This window comes from Lates calcarifer, linkage group LG21, assembly GCF_001640805.2.
Source record: "Lates calcarifer isolate ASB-BC8 linkage group LG21, TLL_Latcal_v3, whole genome shotgun sequence".
Classification (NCBI taxonomy): Eukaryota; Metazoa; Chordata; class Actinopteri; family Centropomidae; genus Lates; species Lates calcarifer.
This window is the reverse complement of record NC_066853.1, coordinates 27,673,025-27,694,953: the sequence shown is the minus strand read 5'-3', so window position 1 is coordinate 27,694,953 and position 21,929 is coordinate 27,673,025. Positions and strand designations below refer to the sequence as shown.

Here is a 21,929-nt window from a genome sequence, read left to right as displayed (position 1 = left end):
TAATTTCTCTGACTTGTTATCACAATTTTTAATTTCTGATATCTGGGAACAGTGACATTGCTATAACAAAGTCCAACATGGAAAGAAATGATAAGACTGAAAATAAATCAGTAAGTAATGTGGGTCGAGGTTTGAAGCAGGGAATGAGTTTGTAAATTGTGATGGATAACACATCTCCTGTCTGATATTAACAACAGCTGATTAAAAACAACAGACAATTTGGGTAACAATTTTGCATTTAGTCTCCCTTTTCTCTTTTGTGTGCATATTGTCCAGCTGGAGGAGGCTGCTGCCGTTAACTTAGCGCATGCACATTTGGCATAGATGAGCTCCGGTAAACAAATATCACTACACCACTGACTGTGATCAAAATCATTTTATCCTCTGGGTCAGTGCCCACAAGGTAAATATTACAAAGTTATCCCTCTGGAATATGTGCGTACTTTTGATTTGAAAGACACTGAATCGCCAGATCCAGGTGAAGGCAGAATTACTCATTGACCCAGATTGTCAGGGGTCCCGAGGCTACAGGTTGTCACAATTACGATGCAGTAATTTGGTAAATTACAATTACAACTATGGATGTAAATAGTAAAGGCAGTAAAGGCATTATTACCCCACTTTACGCTACCTGTTACGTAGTGGAGCACAGCGTTACAATGCCATTTTTAAGACCTCTCTATTTTTTATCAGCAGCAACTACCACAACAATAAACATGAATCAACACACACGTACAACAACACAAAATACCACACAAAAACACAGGACAGAAGAAGATAAGTCCTAATTCTTATATAAAAACTAATGGCAGTATTATGTGGAAAGCTGGAAAATTATTGTTAGAAGTCAATGTATTAAAGTCGTGAATCTTACACAAAGTTTACATATAATTTGTGAGTTTAGTTTAATTTATAGTTTTGAGGCTTTTATTATTTCAGTTAAATTGTGCGTACCCATCGCAGATCACCAAATAAAGCAGTGGTTAATATAATTATCAAAAATGAAGTAATAAATACTACCAAATACAAACACAAATCAGAATGCCTCATAACAGGATGGGGTTGCATTTCTCAGTCCTAATACTGGTGTGAGTACAACCAGACTGCTTGTGTTTCTTCCTCTGCCTGATATCTTGCACCTTTTGATGCAATGTCTGATTATCAGATCTCAGTAAATTAACTTGACGAAGGAATAGGAATAATGGTTAAAAATATGAAAGGTGTAATGGTTATTTGTAATAACAGGAATTAACCTTTGAAAGGATTAAGGTTAATTGTGGCATTTGACTAGATACAACATGTTCAGTAGAGCAGATCACAGCAACAGCAGTGTAAAGATGATGAGTCCCACAGTGAGAGGCTGTGAAACACAAGGTGTAATTCAGTAATTTTCTTGATCTGCTTTGCCAGCAGTGTTTCCTAAAGGCTGCTCTGACATCTGTCAGTAGCTGTAAGGCATAGACAGCCCAAGCTGAAGGCTTGAGCCATCCATTAGAAAATTTTAGGACTATATCTCCCCATTTGCTCGTGTGTGACAGAGAAAGAAGAAACAATCCAGGTTTATGTAAGATTGTAAATATGGTACCTCATCTAATCTGACCTATCAAGGTGACTGGTGTCACTAAGTCAGTCACACATGTTGTCATGTATGTGGAGAAAATGAAAAGTTTGGTGGATAGATTTTAGCTTCACTCTGGGCCCTTCTGAGGACTCCGTCTGTCCCAGAGGCAGAAGTAGACATTGGGGGCATTGCTCACACAGGCCAGGCCTGGGCATTTCTCATTGTGATAAATTTTTTGCAAGCCCAAAGGCACAGCTAGCTTTCATATGTGGACCAATCAGTCATGAGCTGTGGATGGGTGCATCAGCACAGGAGGTGCACTGTTTCTAGGGAACATGATGTGGACATGGCTTGCTATCTTGAACCTGAGACATAAATAATGAATTAGTGTTATTCAGCTGGCTGCTGCTGAGATCCAACTGGACTGTTCAGAGGTAATATGACCAGGAAGTGCTGCTAGAAGCCTGTGCACAGTTTGATGCCACTGTCATATTTGTAAACACACAAATTCTTCCCCACACTGCAAATGAAATTCAGAGGTTTAGCAAGATGAAAAAAGCCCAAGTTCTACATTCAAAGGCATGGGAGCTGTCATTGGGTGATTTAGTGACACTGGAGGTAATGAGAAAGTCATGCATTTATGGCTCCTGCAGATTGAGTTGCTGCTCTTGTGTGTACATAGCACCGTGAATGTGACAAATCTCTGTGTTCTGGTGAGGCTTTTATTATGTTCTATTTAATGGGTTTTCTCTGTCTGTGTGTCTGCTGACTGCTTACCTGTACAGTTTAACACTTGCCTCCCTCTCCAGCTGAGCCCACAGCTCATAGCATTCCTCCATCATGTGGGTGTAGAAATCCTGCTCATAGGCCTTGCGGATGATGCGGGTCTGGCCATGGGAGCTCCCCCGGGTGTGGGGCAGGACAAACTGGAAAAGATGAACATGATACCACTTAGTTCAAATTAAATAACTTTGTTCAAGAATAACATGCTGCACACCAAATTGCCCAAAGTATCTGGACATCTACACATTTCACCCATATGATTCCAAAACCACTGGAATTATTTTCCTGTTGTAACAGTCTTTAATCGTCTGGGAAGGCTTACCACCAGAGAGCATTATCTCAGATGTCCACTGGATGCAACTGTGTTGCACTATGGTTGGGCCACAGCTTTGTCATGTCTCCATTGTATTTTCAATGTCGAGTGGAACATTTCCAATATTGGTTGGTATTGAGTTGTTTTGCTGATATTTTATTGTTTTATAGAATACTGAATACACAGATGCAGCTTATTAGTGATCTATTTGATAACACATACTTTGTGGTTGTATATTACTAATTTTATGACTTATCTACAGCATTCCATCTGATCTTTGTCTTGAATAGTGTGTATTAGCTGATGGAAAACCATAACATTCCCTCTCCTGCTCCACAGACTTCAGAAGAGAAGAGACAGAAAAAATAAGGAAGACTAGTTTACTGTACACAAAGACAAAGCCAGTGTTAACTGAGAGTCATCAATAAATATTAATTCTAGTTCAATTTCCAAAAAAGAGCTCATGTGTAAAGTTGAGGAAGAGCTGTGAGCAAGATTCACACTCAAGTATTCTGTTGATATCTGCACACTTGCTGGAAGCAATTTAACAATGAGATAAAAGGGGGGGAAAAGGACAAAGACCAGAAGAAGCACAACCGTGGAACAATACAGAACATACAGATACAGTATGTGAGTGCTGGTGTGTAATGCACTAAAGCACATCAGCACCAGTAACCTACCAGCTAAAGTTGCAACATACAGCAAAAACAGAGACAACCACAGATACAAAGAGCTGTATTTAACACAGACCACACACTCTGAACAGACTAAAGGCAGATACTGTCATCTTGTGATACAAATGATATTTGAGTTGAAAAGATACATTAGATCATATGTAACTACATGTGTAACATTATTTGAATTGTGGAACTTAGACCACTGTAAGACCACAGGCTGGAGGTTAGGTGAGGTTACATAAAGAATGCATCCACACATATTACAACATACACTACAAGGTCAGATAAGACAGGGAAAGAAGCTGGTTGGTTCCTGCTGTCACCATTGTATCCCACTTATTTAAGCGTCCCAGTTCCATAAAGTACATATTAAAAAAACCTAGAACTTAAAAAGGTAAGCTAAAAACTAAAATGATTAGCCAAAAGTGTCTGTTTATACAGGCCTGGTCAAAATCATTGGCATCCCGGAATTACAAGTACATAATTTAGAATATCTTCAGAAATATTTTTGGATGTTTGTTGGGTAGATGTTTGCAGACTTCTCTGATTGAGTTTCTTCTCGTTGCCGTGTCCTGGGAGCCTCTTAACAGTTTTATGAATGTGAGACTTCTTGATAACGTTACATGCTGTTAAGCAGATTTCTAAATGTTTGGCAATTGCCCTGTAGCCACTGGAATTGTTATGTCTTTTAATAATAGCATTTCTTATGTTCTCAGATGGCTCTCGTCTTTGCAATTGTGAACAAAGGAAGACATTAGCCCTTTTAAATGCAGTAAAACCATAATTCATTGGTAAATTCAGGTCATATGAGCCCTTATTTGTTTTTTACATTGAGGAACTAATTAAAATTCATCTGAGGGGTGCTGATAATTGTGTCCAGCATAAATTTGATGTCTTTTTATTTGATGATGTGAAAGTTTTTTGTAGGTTCTTGTACAATAAACTTTAACTCTAATTCAAGTTGTGTGTAATCAACTTACCACTAACTAATTACTAATAGTACATACACAATGCGGAGAAGAAAAGTCACCAAAGTCTCACCCCAAACAGGTTAATGTGTACTCATACACAGCATAATTATTCACTGTACATGAAAATATTCACACAACATTGACACATTATCTGTAAATTCATGCCGGCACAGTTGGTCATGGAAGCATGAAGTTGAGTGTGTGACACACCTGCTCCAGCAGCAGAGTCTTCTGGTTGTTTTTGGCTAGCTGATAAGCCGTGAAGGAGCCCTGGACGCCGGCCCCGATTACTATGCAGTCATACTCCTCTTTAGTCGACATTTTGCCTGTACTTAGCAGTGAGGAACAGCTGTGGACTCTTGTTTCAATATGCTCAAACTGTCACGCCCATTGAAAAGTGGAGGAAGAACGAGAACTTATTGGAAACTGTTGCCCTGTGTATTGCCTGCCAGGGACGCAGCATTTGCGCCACACTGAGCAAGCTTAATCAGTTAAACTCCTGGGTTTAAGGTTAGATTATATATGATTATGGTCATGATTGGGGACATTGCTGAGGCCTGAGTCTGCGCCACTTTGGAAGGAAAATGTGAGGAGAATGACAGGACGCGAGTGCCTGACAATCTCATTGTAGGGCAAAGTACACTTCTCTCTGTTCAGCCACCATTTCACAAGCTGTCTTGTATATTTGTTCCCCTATGTTTTTACAGACCATCATATTACTCAGAGAATAAGACTAATGGAGAGTAGCTTATTAGTGGTAATAATGATGATAATAATAATGAAAATCAAAATTTATGCGCTTAATCCTTTCTTAATAGATAACCAATTACACTTACATAACGATGAATAGCCTACAAGGTCCAAAGGTCATTTAGAACACTGTAGTTGTGAGAGCAGCTTTGTACTCATTAAGCAAAATTCATGAAATAATTAATGGTAACAAACTGAAACACTAAAGCGATTGTATATAAAACATATATCTGTCAGTTGTGGCTGATTGATGTAGTTCATACTCATTTTCATATACTGTTGCGAAAATTGGCCCAATTATCTTCTAGTGTGTACCCCACCATAGTCATAGTGAGAGAGAGAGTGTGAGAATAAAAGGACTGTACTTATATAACACTTTTCTAGTCGGATCGACCACTCAAGACGCTTCACACTGCAGGTCACATTCACCCATTCACACACATTAATACAGCACTTATTCTATACATGGTAACACACACATTCATACACTGATGACACATTGGGGGGATTTTGGGGTTCTGTATCTTGCTCAAGGATACTTTGGCATGCGGACTGGAGGAGCTGGGGATCGAACCACTGACCTTCTGATTGGTGGGCAACCGCTCTACCTCCTGAACCACAGCCGCCCTAGGAGCCCATTAGAAGAAGACAGGCTGAGTGGCCCACCTGGGCCCCAGGGTTAGCTGGTAGGTGTAGTCAGACAGAGCGGGCACTCTGACAGTAGTCAGGAAAATGGTTCGTCCACATACAGAAGGATATGGAGACCTCAAGCCTAAACCCAATCCCAATTCCAACCCTGTTTTCCCAGGAGGAGCCCCCAACACAACACAATTGGGGAAGCCAGGCTCCACTTTCCCCAGAAGCAGAGGACAAAAACTGCCAGGAGCCTGTTGCAGTGGGACATGTCTCTGTTGGGAGATCATGTTATGTCTCCATCACAGTGGAGAGTATGCCATGACCTACACCTCACCTAGATCAACAATAATCTTGGTGAGGCTTGACGTGGTGCTGCAGAGCCTATGTGTCATCCCTGTTGCCTCCCTCTGGGTCATCAGGGGGCTTGTGATGAAGCTCTGTTGAACCTGCTATAAGCAGACATCACTGAATCTTCCAACAGCCCCTGGGCAGCAGCAGTCATCATGGTTACCAAGAAGACAGAAAGCTAGTGACTCTGCCGGACTACAAGCTAATGAATGGAGGCAGATTAGATGGATGAAACCAGTCCACTGGGCAGGGACAAAGGAAGGATGCCTACAATGGGCAGAGGAAATGACAGGACACCTCAGGAGGTTGGGCAGGAGGACAGTGATGAAGGTGGGTCTCCTCTGCAGGAAACAGGGTACTGGGGTCCAGAGTAGGTGACAGATGACAGGGGTGTCAGAGAGACCAACAACCAAAGCTGAGAATTAGATGCAATGGAGGCTGGTGACTGGAGCACCAGGCAGGCAGCCTGATAATTATTAATGCTGAGATCACTCTAGAAAAAAATTGCAGTGGCTATATCATATGCACAACATACACAATCAGCAAGGAATGTATATACTATTAAATGACTGGTATTAAAACTTGGAACTGGTTTTAATGTTGTGACTGATTGTTGTGAATTAAAGTAATTGTGAACAATATGGAGTTACTTTCCTATCTTTATTCAAGAGCATAATATTTCAGTTTGAGGGCATATTGTTGCTATTTCACGTTCAGTTTTTGTAATGCTCTCTCTTAAAACTCTCTCTCAAATACTCCCTGCTCAATACAAATGTGCTCTGCTCCTGCTCAAAATCTCTCCCCTCTCTGAAAAAGTCACTGCTTGAGGTCAGATTTGCTCTGCTTCTGCTCAAAAACAGTTTGCTTGCACTCAAATGTCTCCTCGCGCTCAAAGTACTTCTCTGTTCTGTTCTGTGGATTTTTGTGACTTAACCCAGTGTTGCCATGGGAAATTAAGAAATATTGTACTGTCACTTTAAAATTATTGTATTTTGACCCCAAACTATTGTATGTACTAAAACAACTTGAAAAATCACATGATAGGACAGTGCATTTAAAAACAAAGCTATTCTAGGTGCATGGAACTGCAATAACCTAAGGAATAAACACAGAGGCTTGGCCATTTGAATGAAACAACTGCTATATTCATTGTCACACTTAAACACATCCACCCAGTCAATTGCACCTCTTTGCACAACCACTGCTTCCATCCTTAACTATCAAAATAAAAGCAACAAAACTATACATTGCATACAGAACTGCCTCAACAGGAGAAAGTGAACGTTAACATTCAACTCGTAACACATGACTATCATCACAGAAGGTGGAGTATATGAGTATATACTAATTGGAAACACAGCCAGAGATCAGAATTGTCGAATTCCACCTCAGATTCATTCTCTGTCTCTGTGTGTGACTCGGCAGCTGAGGTAGAAGGTCCAGCTGTGGCTGTGGTGGATGTTTTCTGGTAAAGACTGGATGCAGTTATTGAACGTAGCATCACCTTTGTTGGAGTGAATTTTGTGCATCCACCAGCTATTTTCACACACTCTGATGTATGCCATTTAAAGTGTCAGTGATGAGCCTGCTCCGTGGCTTGGTTTTGATCAAATTTACTATTGAGAAAACGCTCACACACTCACGTGAGGTGTTTGAATGTGGGAAAACAAGAACATCAAGTGCAAAAAACGATGTGGGCTTTGTAGATCATTGGAAGAGTTTCTGGGGGAGACCTGGTCTGGTTAGGAGAGACGGCATTCATCCCACTTTTGATGGAGCATCTCTCATATCTAGAAATCTGACAGAGTTTATTAGGAAGCCAAAGCCCTGACAATCCAGAGTTCAGGCCAGGAGACAGAGCTGCAGTCTTACACGCTTCTCTGTGCCTCCTTTAGAGCAGTCACCCCTCCATTACCCCATAGAGACTGTGTCTGCCCCCCAACCATTTAAATTAACTAAATTGAAGATCAACAAAAGAGGAGTTAGTCACAATAATCTAATAAAAATCAGCACATCCACCTCAAATGTACAGCAAAATAAAATAATTAAATGCGGATTACTCAATATCAGATCTCTCTCATCCAAAGCTGTACTAGTAAATGATTTGATATCAGATCACCATCTTGATCTATTCTGTCTGACTGAAACCTGGCTGTGTCAGGATGAGTATGTTAGCCTGAATGAATCAACCCCCCCCCAGTCATATTAATACTCACATTCCCAGAGACACTGGCCGTGGAGGTGGAGTCGCAGCCATTTTCAACTCCACTTTATTAATTAACCCTAAACCTAAACTCAGTTATAATTCATTTGAAAGTCTTGTTCTTAGTCTGTCCCACCCAAGGTGGAAAACATTAAAGCCAATTCTATTTGTTGTAGTGTACCGTCCTCCTGGTCCATACTCTGATTTCTTATCTGAATTTTCAGAGTTCCTGTCGAGTTTGGTTCTTAAAACAGATAAAGTTATTATTGTAGGCGACTTCAATATTCATGTTGATGTCAACAATGACAGCCTTAGCTCTGCTTTTTCCTCTTTACTAGACTGTATTGGCTTCTCTCAGTGTGTAAATAAACCCACTCACTGTTTCAGTCACACTCTCGACCTTGTTTTAGCTTATGGTATTGACATTGAACATGTAACAGTCTTCCCACAGAATCCCATTCTATCAGACCACTTCTTAATCACTTTCGACTTCATATTGCTGGATTATGTATTATCAGCAAAAAACATCCTGACTAGAAATATTTCCGATAATGCAGTAGTTAAATTCAAGGAAATGATTCCCACTAACTTAGGTCCAGTGCCTCATCTTAATTTTGCAGAAGCTACTCCCTCCCAGCTTGATCATCTTGTAGACAGTGTTGCAGACTCATTACGTACCACTTTAGATTCCATCGTCCCCCTAAAAATGAAAACAATAAAGAGAAAGAGGCAAGCTCCATGGTTCAACTCCCAAACCCGTACACTGAAACAAACAGCACGTAGGCTTGAAAGAGTGTGGCGTTCCACCAAACTGGAAGAATCCCACTTAGCTTGGCAGGATAGTGTCAAAAGATATAAAAAGGCCCTCTGTAATGCAAGAAGTGCCTATTACTCATCATTAATAGAGGATAATAAGAACAACCCCAGGTTTCTCTTCAGCACTGTAGCCAGGCTGACAGAGAGTCACAGCTCTATAGATCCACGCATCCCTATAACCCTCAGTAGCAATGATTTTATGAACTTTTTTAATGATAAAATCTCTACCATTAGAGGTAAAATTAATCACATCCTGCCTTCAATCAGTACAGATTTATGCCATAACACAGGATCCATAGAGTCAGCTGCAAAACCTAACCTTGACTCCTTTTCTACCATCGACCTAGCCCAGCTCACATCAATTATCTCAGCATCTAAACCTTCAACCTGTCTCTTAGACCCCATCCCAACTAGGCTGCTTAAGGAAGCTCTGCCCTTAATTTGCAGTCCTGTATTAGATATGTTAAATCTGTCCTTGTTAACAGGTTATGTTCCGCAGTCGTATAAAACAGCTGTAATCAAACCTCTTCTAAAAAAGCCCACTCTAGATCCAGATGTATTAACCAACTACAGACCTATATCTAACCTCCCCTTTCTTTCTAAGATCCTGGAGAAAGCAGTTGCAAAACAGTTGTGCGACTTTCTACAGGACAATAGTTTATTTGAGGTTTTTCAGTCAGGATTTAGGTTGTATCACAGCACAGAGACGGCACTTGTAAAAGTTACGAACGACCTTCTGATAGCATCAGACAACGGACTTGTTTCTGTACTTGTCTTGTTAGATCTCAGTGCTGCTTTTGATACAATTGACCATCACATCCTTTTACAGAGACTGGAGCACTTTATTGGCATTAAAGGAACGGCACTAAACTGGTTTAAGTCCTATCTATCTGATAGGCTTCAGTTTGTACATGTTAACAACTACTCCTCCATGTACACAAAAGTTAGACATGGAGTTCCACAAGGGTCAGTGCTTGGACCAATCCTCTTCACTCTGTATATGCTTCCCTTGGGCAATATTATCAGGAAACACTCCATAAATTTCCATTGTTATGCAGATGATACACAGCTTTATCTGTCAATGGAACCTAATGAAACCAATCATCTAGCCAAACTCCAAGCTTGTCTTAGGGACATTAAAATCTGGATGACAAGCAACTTCTTACTACTAAACTCAGATAAAACTGAAATCATTATAATTGGTCCTGAACACATCAGAAACAAACTTTCTAATGATGTAGCTCCACTAGACGGCATTGCCCTGGCTCCCAGCTCCACTGTAAAGAATCTGGGAGTCACCTTTGATCAGGATTTGTCCTTTAACTCACACATAAAACAAACTTCTAGGACTGCCTTTTTTCATCTGCGTAACATCTCCAAAATTAGACATTTTCTGTCCCAAAAAGATGCAGAAAAACTAGTCCATGCATTTGTTACTTCTAGGCTGGACTACTGTAATTCATTATTATCAGGCTGCCCCAACAAGTCTCTAAAGACTCTGCAGCTGATTCAAAATGCTGCAGCACGACTACTGACAGGAACTAGGAAAAGAGATCACATTTCTCCTGTGTTAGCTTCTCTACATTGGCTCCCAGTCAAATCTAGAGTAGAATTCAAAATCCTCCTCCTCACATACAAAGCCCTTAATGGTCAGGCTCCATCTTACCTTAAAGATCTCATAGTCCCCTACAATCCCACCAGGACTCTGCGCTCCCAAAATGCTGGTTTACTGGTGGTTCCCAGAGTTTCCAAGAGTAGAATGGGAGGCAGAGCCTTCAGTTATCAGGCTCCTCTACTGTGGAACCTTCTCCCAGTTTCGGTCCGGGAGGCAGACACCCTCTGTACCTTTAAGAGTAGGCTTAAAACTTTCCTCTTTGATAAAGCTTATAGTTAGGGTTGGCTCAGGCTTGAACCATCCCTTAGTTATGCTGCTATAGGCCTAGACTGCCGGGAGATCTCCCATGATGCACTGAGCTCCTCTCTCTCTCTCTCTCTCTCTCTCTCTCTCTCTCTCTCTCTCTCTCTCTCTCCACCTCTCTCCACTCAATATGGATTCATATCCCATGTTACATGTTACTAACTCAGTATCTCCCCTTTCCTGTAGTATTGTGCTCTTCCGTCTCTCTCTCCTCTTCTGTCTCTTTCTGCAGGTATTTCTTCCTCTGGAGCTGTAGAGTCTGATCTGTGATGACAAGTCTCCTGCTGCTCCTACAACTCCACTCAACACCTGCTGCTAGAATTAGAAATTACTTATACTGCTATTAGTTGTATTGCTGTGTTAGCAGTTAATACTTTAATTATCACTACTATCACTACTACTGTTGTATTACTGGCCTCATCTTACATCTGATATGGAACCTGTGTTATGCTATGTTCTTCTTTCGCTATTCCCTACCCCCTCTCTCCCCCTCTCTCTCCTTCTTAACCCAACCGGTCGAGGCAGATGGCCGCCCACCCTGAGTCCGGTTCTGCTCGAGGTTTCTGCCTCTTAAAAGGAAGTTTTTCCTTGCCACTGTCGCCTAGTGCTTGCTCTTGGTGGGATTTGTTGGGTCTCTCTCTGTAAATACCTATTTTAAAGAGTATGGTCTAGACCTGCTCTATATGAAAAGTGCCTTGAGATGACTGTTGTTGTGATATGGCGCTATATAAATAAAATTGAATTGAATTGAATTGAATTGAATTGAAATGATGCTAAGTGCTTAAACACTTGTTTTCCACCCATGTCTTTCATTAATAAGGCAGCTGTGTAAACAAACATGAGCTGAGCGCTGCTGATGTGATTGGCAATGAGGAGGAGCCAGCCAGGTAGGAGCTGATCGGGTATGAGCAGGCATCATTTTCTGAGGATGTTTGGATGTTCAAGTAAATCAAAATGTAATTTTTTTTTTATTTGGGTGCATGGAAATGCCAAAACTATTGTATATTTGCCATTTTTTTAATAATAATTATCATATATCTGGCAACACTGCAACCTAAGATGACCCTGTCAAAATTCATCAACCAACAGAATGCCACCTATGACGCTGACCAATTAAATCCTCACTGCCTCTCTGCAGGCGAGCTCGCTTTACTTCTTTCTGTCCATTATGGGTGGTTACTGTACCTCCAGGGCTCTTTTACATGTAGTGGGAGTTGCTTTTGTCACAACCAGTTTACGCTCAATGTTTTTTGACGGCCAATTTGTCTGTTAATATTCAAGAATTCTGGCCATATAGAACAACTACAACTACTAATACATGTTTTAAATAGCCATATAATAGCCTACATTTAAACAACAATAAAGAACAAACCTTACACAAACAAATGCTTATTATTTAAAGTAGTCTGACTGACTGAACTCCTCGAGGGATGTTTGCTTTGTTGTGCTAAATATTAATGTGAAAAGTCACGTGACCAAACACTCTGTGAGTGAAACAGTAAAGGTAAAACTAAATGATTGGATAATACATAGTTATATGTTAACAGTGATAACAAAAATCCATGCACGACAGGAGAAAATCTGAGAGGAGAACTTTCGCGAGCGCACAGATGTAGTCTGAGCATGAGGAAACGTTTGAGTGCAAGCAACAGTTTTTGAGCAGAGCATGTTTGTGTTCAAGCAGGGAGTATTTGAGAGAGAGGAGAGAGGTTTAAGAGAGAGCTTGAATGTGAAATAGCAACAATATGCTCTCAAACTGAAAGACCACACTCTTGAATAACAACAAGCTCTATTAGATTATCTTAAAAACTTTCTTCCATTGTTGGTGGATGACCACTGACCATGCTTCACATCCTAGGGTTAGGGTTAATTGCAGCTTAATTGCATCCTGTGAATTCAAGTACAAAAAGAAGGCTCTAAAAGAAGGCAGAATACATAGGATGGCAGCATGCAAAACACTGTAACAAAGGTGTGAATTATTTGTTGACTAAATGTGAGTGTATTCCAAGTGCTGTTTTTATTCTTACCATAGGATAAAGGACTTTACCTTTGTGCATGGATTTGGTTACATTTATTGGACTTAGTGTGGAAGACTTAAGGCCTGTTTCTTTCCTTAGGCTGGCATTATAAGTACTGCAACCATTTATTCAGTCTTCCCCAAGGTATACCCTTGGTTTCTTCTCAGTAAGTACCAAACTTGTAGCTCCCACACAGAACATTGGAATTCTCCTCTCCTCCATCAAGTCAGGTAAAACCTTTCTTTCTTTTCTTTTCATTTCCAGTCCCATGGCAGTTCACTATTATGGAGACTTCAACTCCTCCTTTTTGGGTTAGATATATGACAGCTGATTGCAGGCCCATAGATCATAATCTCTTCTTAAATAATAAAAAAAAAACCTAAATAACATCTGAATCATACCAAGACCAAAGCATCCCACATATTAGATGATGTATTCTAAAGGCTAATCTATAGTCCTGAGTTGTAGCTACAACAAGCCTGACACACACCTCTTTACAAGTGTAACTACACGTCGCATTGATGCAGACTGCAGCATCTGTGATTGGTCTGCTTGGCCAGCTTGTGTCTTGTACATGTCTCAGTGTCTATGAAACCATCATTGACATATCATCACCTTTTAAGTTGATATGGAGAATTTGTCAGCCAACAGCTGTTTATTTTAACATCAAGCAGTTACATTGTCATTCATTTGGAGTCTCTATTCAAAATCTTTTAGCAATGCTTTTGGTCCCCTCCAACTCCTTGGGGAAAAGTCGGGCTCTTTCTGCTAAATACCCCACTATGTTGTCCAGGTAGTTGCTAACGGAGTCTGTCTGCTATTTAGTGTTGAGCATGTGCTGTGCAGTGGTGATAAAAGATGACTGCTGCAGCCAAGAACAAAGCTATAAGAGGGAACCAAAGCGTTAAAGTTGGGGGCCAGACAGCTAACACAGTGAGCTGAAATTCACTCGAACACTCTATAAGGACAAGGGGAGCTGTAGATTTAGGTGATAACTCTGTGGCTTCATTACTACGAGAGACCCTTTTCATACCGTCACTTTGTTTTCATGTCATTCAATCCATATGTAAATGGAATGATTACAACATATTTTCTATTATCTTGCAAGCCCATTAAAATGGGATTTTCCAAAATACTTCACATTATTGTTGCCTTTGACAGAAGAGGTCATAACCACACCTGGAGTGCATATGTTATGTTAGATGCATTGTGGGTAAACAGAGTGCTGTGTGGGAAATGGCCTCTTTTTCTGCCTGCTCAGGACAGCAGGCAGAGCAGATGGATGGTGAAGCAGGACAGACCTGGAGAGGGTCAGATGGTCAAACACCCTGCTGTTTCGCCATATCACACATAAAGTGTGAACCTCCCCACAGCCACCATCCTGCTGCATCACACCACAGAACATTAACACTACACACCATATTCATCCCCTCTGTGAACAGTGAAGGACCATATCATTAATGTTGCATGTTTCAAACTGCATATGCTTCTATACTGCAAACAACTTTCCACAGGATGCTGTAGTGGTTTAGAATAGGATAGAATAGAATGGAATCCTTTTATTGCCATCACAGAAGGTAAAACCAGTACAACGAAATTTAAAGTGCTATCCATAAAGCGTCCATCAATCAATCCTCAACACTCATTAACATTGATCATTTCATTTTGATGGTCCTCTCAGACAAGTCATTTAGTCTGTGAGTGTCAACAGCAAGTGCACACTGATTGAGTGTTTTAATTTAATGTAAAGCATATCTTTGACTCTGACTAGTTAGAAACTAGTTAGAACTAGTTAGATATTTATATATAGATAGTTTGTTCACATATGTCTACATACAGAAGGTTTATATAGATTGGTGATCCTGAAAACATTTCATTCTCATGCTTGGACCACTCCTAGATGTCAAAAAGCCACCCATCACATCATAGATGTCAAGTCAATACCAATCAATACTGCCTTTGATTTTCTCCCCTGAATTTCTTGAAAGGCCCATCACTTAGCCTCTAGAAGACAGCAAAGTAGTATGGGAGCATTTTGCCAGGACCAATGTTAAAATAATCATAATCATAATCATAGAGTTTGGTCAGTTATGGTACAATATGATTTTTGTGGTTTATTTTGCAGTCTGGTTTGTAGAAACAAGTCTTTTTAGTGACTCTCCAAAGCTCCACAGAAAAATAAAATGTGACATTAGTGTGCTGTTTATGATCTGGGAGTCTTACGGGTGCACTGAAATCACCATCTGCTAGTAGTGAAAGTTTATTTCCTCTGCAGAGCCTTGCTGCTGAGGCCCCAGTAGTCCATGTCCCTCAGCTGGGATGAACGGTGTGCCTCTTTGTTTCCAAAACACCCTTCTGCCCTGTAGCAGGGGAGAAAATGCAGCGTGCACTGCCACTGTCCCTGACATCAGGGATCCTGGAAGCAGTAAGAGAAAATTATGCTTTGATACAGAAAATGCCCTCATCGCTCCATGTTAGATCAACTTTGATGATTTTGATATTAAACATGGGTATACAAGGTTTGGCTATTAAATAACAAGACTAATGCTGTAATATAATTTTATTGAACATAAACATTTTTTATTGTCTTTCTCCTTCAACACACTCCCCTTCTGCATCAACACACCGCTGCATTCAGGTCTTCCACTGATCAAAGCAGTGCAGTATGTCTTCTTCAGACAGTTGTCTCAGAACCTCTGTCGTTCTTTTCTTAACTTCTGACACAGACTCAAAAGGTGTTCCTTTGAGCACAGATTTGATCTTAGGAAAATGGAAAAAGTCTCCCGGTGCTAGATCAGGTGAACAGGGACGGTGATCAAGCACTGGGATTTGTTTTTGGGCCTGCTTTTCCTTTTGATCAGGGGTCAGAAGTTTTGGGACAACTTTTGATGTGCATGGATGCCCAGAATGTTCATTGTCTTGGACATCCTCTCTGCCTTCATAAATCTTTGTGCCATTCAAACACACGTGCCCATAACATGCAGTGTTCCCCATACAATGTATGTAAAGATTTAGCTGCTGTTTTGTTCAATTTCACCAAATATTTCAAGTTAATCGTTGCTCAACTTTGAAGCTACTCATTTTCCAACGCCTTAGCAAAAACACATGCACTTCAATCAGTAGCTAGCAGTGAACTAAGGACATCACTTATCGGAAACTTACAGCAGTTGTGCATGAAGCAGAGCAGCCCTTCTCAGTGTTATGTTTACGTTTTGCATCCATTTGGGTAGGCTAATCTTTGAATAACAATAAATCATATGGTTTAATGGACCATTTGTTTTGTATGTGTAATATTGATCTATTTTGTATGTATGATATGAATCAGAGTTAAGTTACTAGTAGTAACTAGTGCTAGTAGTAAAGTAGCAGCAAATAGAAATACTCAAATAAAGCAAAGTGCAGTTCTTAAAAAATACTTCATGGTACTGCTGTGTTTCAGCAACAACAGGTGCTCTCATTCCATTGTTTTGTCTTATAATTTCATGTCTACACTGGAGGTGGGAATGTGTCCAGTGATTGACATCTGCTGCTTCTAATCACCTTCTGCCTGCATTTAACCAAATATCTGACTGGTTCACAATATAATGTAAAGTGTGAGAGACTGTCAAAGCTGGAAGAAAATGAGCAGCAGTCTGACAAACATGAACTGCAGTCAATGTAACGCAATATAATTTAGCAGCACCACAAACTGCACCACCCTGAATGATTATACAGCGTAAACAAAAAGTGAACATTATAATCTTCATAAAGGAATGATTTATTGCAGTACTGTTGCATTGGATTGCACTAGTTTTAGCTAGGTGGACCTAATAAAGTGGCAACTGAGTGCATTTTCATCTTTTTTATTCTTGATACCTTCTAGCCTTCTTTATTAGAAATAACTAGTGTTAGTAAGTTCATTCATCTATTTGTTTATTACAGATGGTGCACTGATTTAGTACACAACGACTTGTTAATTAAACAGAGTTTATGTGGTCTTTACTGGTACTGATGCACTTATTTCTTGGCAAGTTATGTTGTGTTATGTTATATTAATGTTTCCTGTGGCAGATGTTTTAGTAGAAAACATTCCATATCACAATTTGTCTGTGTGTGTGACATCCTACTTGGACTCCAGTAATTATTTCCTGTGGAAAACCAAAATTACCACATCAATAGCTAATAAAAGTTGAAGGGTTTGGAGCTCTGCAGAGAAGAAAGTAGGCAACACTCATTCTCATGCAGCATGTGACCATTTAATGTTGCATGTGTTTAATTTCATTCATGTAGGATAAAGGTGCCAAGTTAAAAGAGGGGTTAGTCACATGCAAGACATAGTAGTTCCTGGAAGCACCTTCACTCCTATTTGTATGAAATACTAACATCAAATTGGCTGTCCAGTAATCTAACTATAGACAGACAAACAGTGAATACATTGAACCAAATCAATACAACATACTTAGAGAGGTTAAACAGTCCTGTGTGTAGCTATATGCTATGCTATGTTAGACCCAGTTAAGAGCGCATCAACGGAGGAAGAGAGGTCTTTTCTAGTGTTCAGTTTTGTTTAAGTTTAGCAAACTGCAGGCTTGCACAGTTTCCTGGTGGGGTCAGGCAAGTCAATCCTTGGATCTCCTTACAGAGTTAGCCACTTGATGCTAACTGGTTTGTCTGCCTGTTTGGACTGCCTTTTCTGGTTTTGACCTTTGCCTGCTTCACTATCCTATGGAGCTTTGTTTCTCTCCCTGTTAATAAATCACTCTGCCTAAGCTCTGCCTCAGATGTCTGCATTTGGCTCAATCCTATCCCCTGTATTCCAATAACCCTGTTCGTGCTAGCTGTGACATACGGGTGTTTGGTATGAAAATCGAATGCTCATAGAGTTGGTCATAGACTGAATTACAAGCTGAATTACATTTTCGTTCGTTGTTTAGCATTGGCAGCAAAAACTGTTAATGTCTTTATTATTATTATTATTATTATTGCTTAAACTCTAGCATGGACTTGGAGGTATGAGATGTTTGACATAGGTTAATATCACACTCACTGCCAATTTTTTCTGCAATTTCGCTGTCTGAATAGATTACTAGGCAGAAAATCCATGACATAATCTTCATTTGAGAAAAGGTCACAGAAAAAAGACAGCACTCCCCAAGACATGAGTACTTCTCCATTGCTATTACCTGGCATTTTATACTGGCAATGTATTGTGAGTCATATATTCTTTAAATATCAAGCACCTCTTGTAAATATTCATCAAGACTGCTCATACCAACAGGACAAGAGTATGCTCTGGAACATTAAATGAATAGCTGAATCTGCATGAAAAATTAACAGCTTGTCCCCCATTGCTCATCCTCTTTGTTGCTATGATAATGCACAGTTCCAGTGGCCATGGCAGAGAGAAGTCTGTGACCTGAAGAGTAGTCTCCCCACTTTGCTTCTGCTGTGTTAATGACTCTGTTTAACCGCTCTCTTCTGTACATGAATTGCTGGAGGATTATCTACTTCATTCTCCCTCTTTGGCCCTTATTGCTGCCAGTTTTAATGGCTGCTCTTTGCTTGTCTGATAGATGGGCTCATTGAGGGGGAACAGGATTACCTTTGCTTCGGGAAGGTGTTTATGGATAAAAGCTCAGACTGCTCCCTTCACTTCCTTTGTCTGTGTGCACAGTAGATGATAGCATAAAGATACATTTCTCTGGCTTTAAACTCCTCTTCCTCGATATTCTTTTATGTGTAGGTCATCAATGACATAGGGACATGCTGCTTATTAAGTACTATGATTTTTTAAATCTGAATAGGCAGACACTTCATCTGTTCATCTGTCTAGGTTTTCAGCTATTCTTACTGCATACTATAGCATATTTTAGCCCACAGTCTCTGTTGGGGGATGGTGAGACAGCTGTTATCTCTACCTCTGGAGCCAGCAGACAGGCAGTGTCTCTCTTATGAAAAAGACATGGCTCCACATCAACCTGGCTGATGAATGGCTATTTTAAAACCTAAGCAGTCACATAAGCAGCATCTTCCTAACATTTTCAGAATCAATGTACTATCTTTATTTACTTTATGCAATTCAATATACATTTTCATAATTATAAATACCTTAAACAATTGGTCAGTCCATTGATCAATGGCTCCAGCATTATGCTAAAAAAATTAAGGTATGTGAAATAGTGAGATCATACAGAGGAAAACTACAACAGTAAATATTAATTTTATTCACAATAGTTACTGCTAGAGTCTCCTGTTATTTGTGTCCTTGTGTCCTGTGTATAGTGAATGGATGTACATGTATACATGTACATGTGCTGAGGTCACACAGATTTCTTCTTTTTCTTCTTCTTCTTCTTCTTCTTCATAATAATAATAATAATAATAATAATAATAATAAAATACAAATAGATAAGAAATATATAAAAATATACATCTCCCTTTCCGGATATGCTCCTATTTTAATCAACCACCCACAGTGCATTTTCAATTTTTTTACATTTACTGAATGAGATGTTACTTTTAGAGGTGGAACAATTGCATACATAGTCAATGGAAAGATGCCAGTTGTTACAATTAGTCTTGTTAGATGGATGTGATGTCTTCATTCAAAAGTGTAGCTTTTATTTTACCAATACAGGCCAGACAAAAAAAATGAAACCCTCCCTTTCATTCATTATCATTCTAGTCACACTGATGATAAACATCAGATCTGCATCAAATGGGGAAAAAACAGCTACAGTTTTCACAACGGCTGCATTTTTGCTGCGACCAAAGAGCACCTCAGTTATGCAGGTCAACCCTGGTTATGTAGCAGACAGAGAGAAAAATTAGCTGACTCTGTCTTCACTGAGCAGTGGCATGGACTATTGAGCACTAAACATGCAGTGTGTTAATATAATTTAATTAATTAATATAATTTAATTACCGTCTTCATTTACTGACTTTGAAATTACGCAGTTACACTAAACTTCAACTAATTCAGTGTCATGTGAGACATTTTGATATGTTGATAAATAAGCCGCGCAAGAAATTAAATGGTTTGATATGAAATATTACTATCTCCACATAGCATTACCATACATTTATGATGATCTGTTACAACCCTTGTGTTCTATATAACAACACAATCATGCCTACTGAAGCAGAACAAGAGTAAACTGGCAGTGAGGCTACTATTTCTACCCAGAGAATATAGTCAAAAATAAAACCTTGATAAGACATTTTTCCCTAATTCCCCTGTCCTGGCAGACATGTTTGCACTGCCAGAATAACTTCAGGACTAGCTTGGACAATCTGTCCTTGGTTCTGAAGGGAAATACATTCAGCCCAAGTGCATGTCTAACAGAAATAGTCAGGACACTAACACTTATTAAGACAAATAAGCCCCAGTGCCAAAGCAAAGGTGCAGAGGAGCCTTAATGTGATGTTGTTATTAGAAGGCAAGAGAACTGAGCCACTTGCTCCACTTCATGCCACAGTAAAGTTGCTCTACTCTGATCTGAAGGGAATGGATATATCTGTCACCATAGTGCGTACTGCTTGTTCTAAATCCTACTAATTGCTGTCTCGCGTATTTCTGTCTGCCTGAAGAAGGGAGTGAACAAGAGAAGAATACAACTTTTGTGAAGCAGGTCTATTGTTAGACCAAAGCTCTCCTAGATTTCCTAGTATTTAATACACTCTGTAATACAGAAGCTGAACTGAACTAACAACATCTTTTGAGAATTAAGGCCCAGATGCACAACCCTTTACAATAGTGTGGTTCAACATTGTGCTATTGACCAATAAAAAAGTATTTTGACAGTGCTGAACTAAGAGGGAATTGTATCCCAGAAAGGCTCCAGAATCGTATCCCAGTGCAAATTGGGGGAAGCTGTCATATTAGCAGTGACACATCATCCAATTTTATATGCCGGCTCTCTGCTGGAATATGGACTACTCCAGAACAGACATATGGCAACAGTCAATATAACTATGTCTCTTGAATGGCCTATGTTGTTTGTGTTCTTGGCCAGTTAGCGACCTAGCTGGTCTAACTGGCAGGTAGCAAGTTTGGCTTGTGGATTATTGAGGCTTTCCAACATCAGTATGTCGCAGCTCATCAGAGTTGTCACTACACTTCCAACAGCATGCATCTGCATGATGTGCAGTTGAATTTTACTGTGTGACTTTCTGGCATGTCCATGGCTTTACCTGTGGTCACTTTACATTAAAAAATGTTTGTCTTCTCAGGAGCAAGACTGAGATTGGAAAATTTAACAGAAGTCTGATTGAAAAAAAATGCTGCCGTAGTTCTTAAAAATTGCATTGATATACGACTACTACAATATGTACTAATTTACATATTGCAGGAAATGTATCACCAACTGGAGTATATATTTTTTCAGTGAGATAAAGAAATATTCTTATTGAATGTATAGAAAAACTGTTGAGCACCAAAGAAAATTGTTGCTACTGAACTTATCTGCAAAATAGAGTCAACATGTTTCATTTCTTGTTATGTTATATTTCTTATGATCTTTTGCCAACAACTAAAGCATGACAGCATCAGTCATCAGTGCCCAATCTGACCAGTGATGACATGTATAGCTGCATGTCTTCACTCAACCTCTGGCTGCCAAGGTGGTGTCCAGAAAATGATGTGGGCTTTGTAGATCATTGGAAGAGCATCTAAAGGAGACCTGGTCTGGTTAGGAGAGATGGCATTCATCCCACTTTGGATGGAGCATCTCTCATATGTAGAAATCTCTGACAGAGTTTATTAACAAAGCCCTGATTATCCAGAGTTCAGGCCAGGAGACAGAGTTGTTGTCCTACATGCTTCTCTGTGCCTCCTTTAGAGCAGTCACTCCCCTGTTACCTCATACAGGCTGTGTCTGCCCCCTGACCACTTAAATTAATTAAATCAAAGGCCAGTACAAGAGGAATTAGCCACAATAATCTCATAAAAATCAAC

At 39.8% G+C, this 21,929-nt stretch overlaps 1 protein-coding gene across 2 annotated transcripts in view; it reads right to left on the bottom strand.

The window, feature by feature from the left end:
• The window catches only part of pipox (pipecolic acid oxidase), a 32,579-nt gene extending 27,886 nt beyond the window's left edge, over positions 1–4,693 (bottom strand). For both annotated transcript variants that reach the window (XR_007808961.1, XM_018700913.2), the window contains exons 1-2: positions 4,516–4,693; positions 2,339–2,487 (exon numbers count right to left, since the gene is read on the bottom strand). Coding sequence is in view for 1 of the 2 variants with exons in the window: in XM_018700913.2 (XP_018556429.1) it covers positions 2,339–2,487; positions 4,516–4,626 (260 nt within the window). In the remaining variant the exon portion in view is untranslated. The remainder of the gene's footprint in view (positions 1–2,338; positions 2,488–4,515) is intronic.
• Between the last annotated feature and the right edge of the window lie 17,236 nt (positions 4,694–21,929).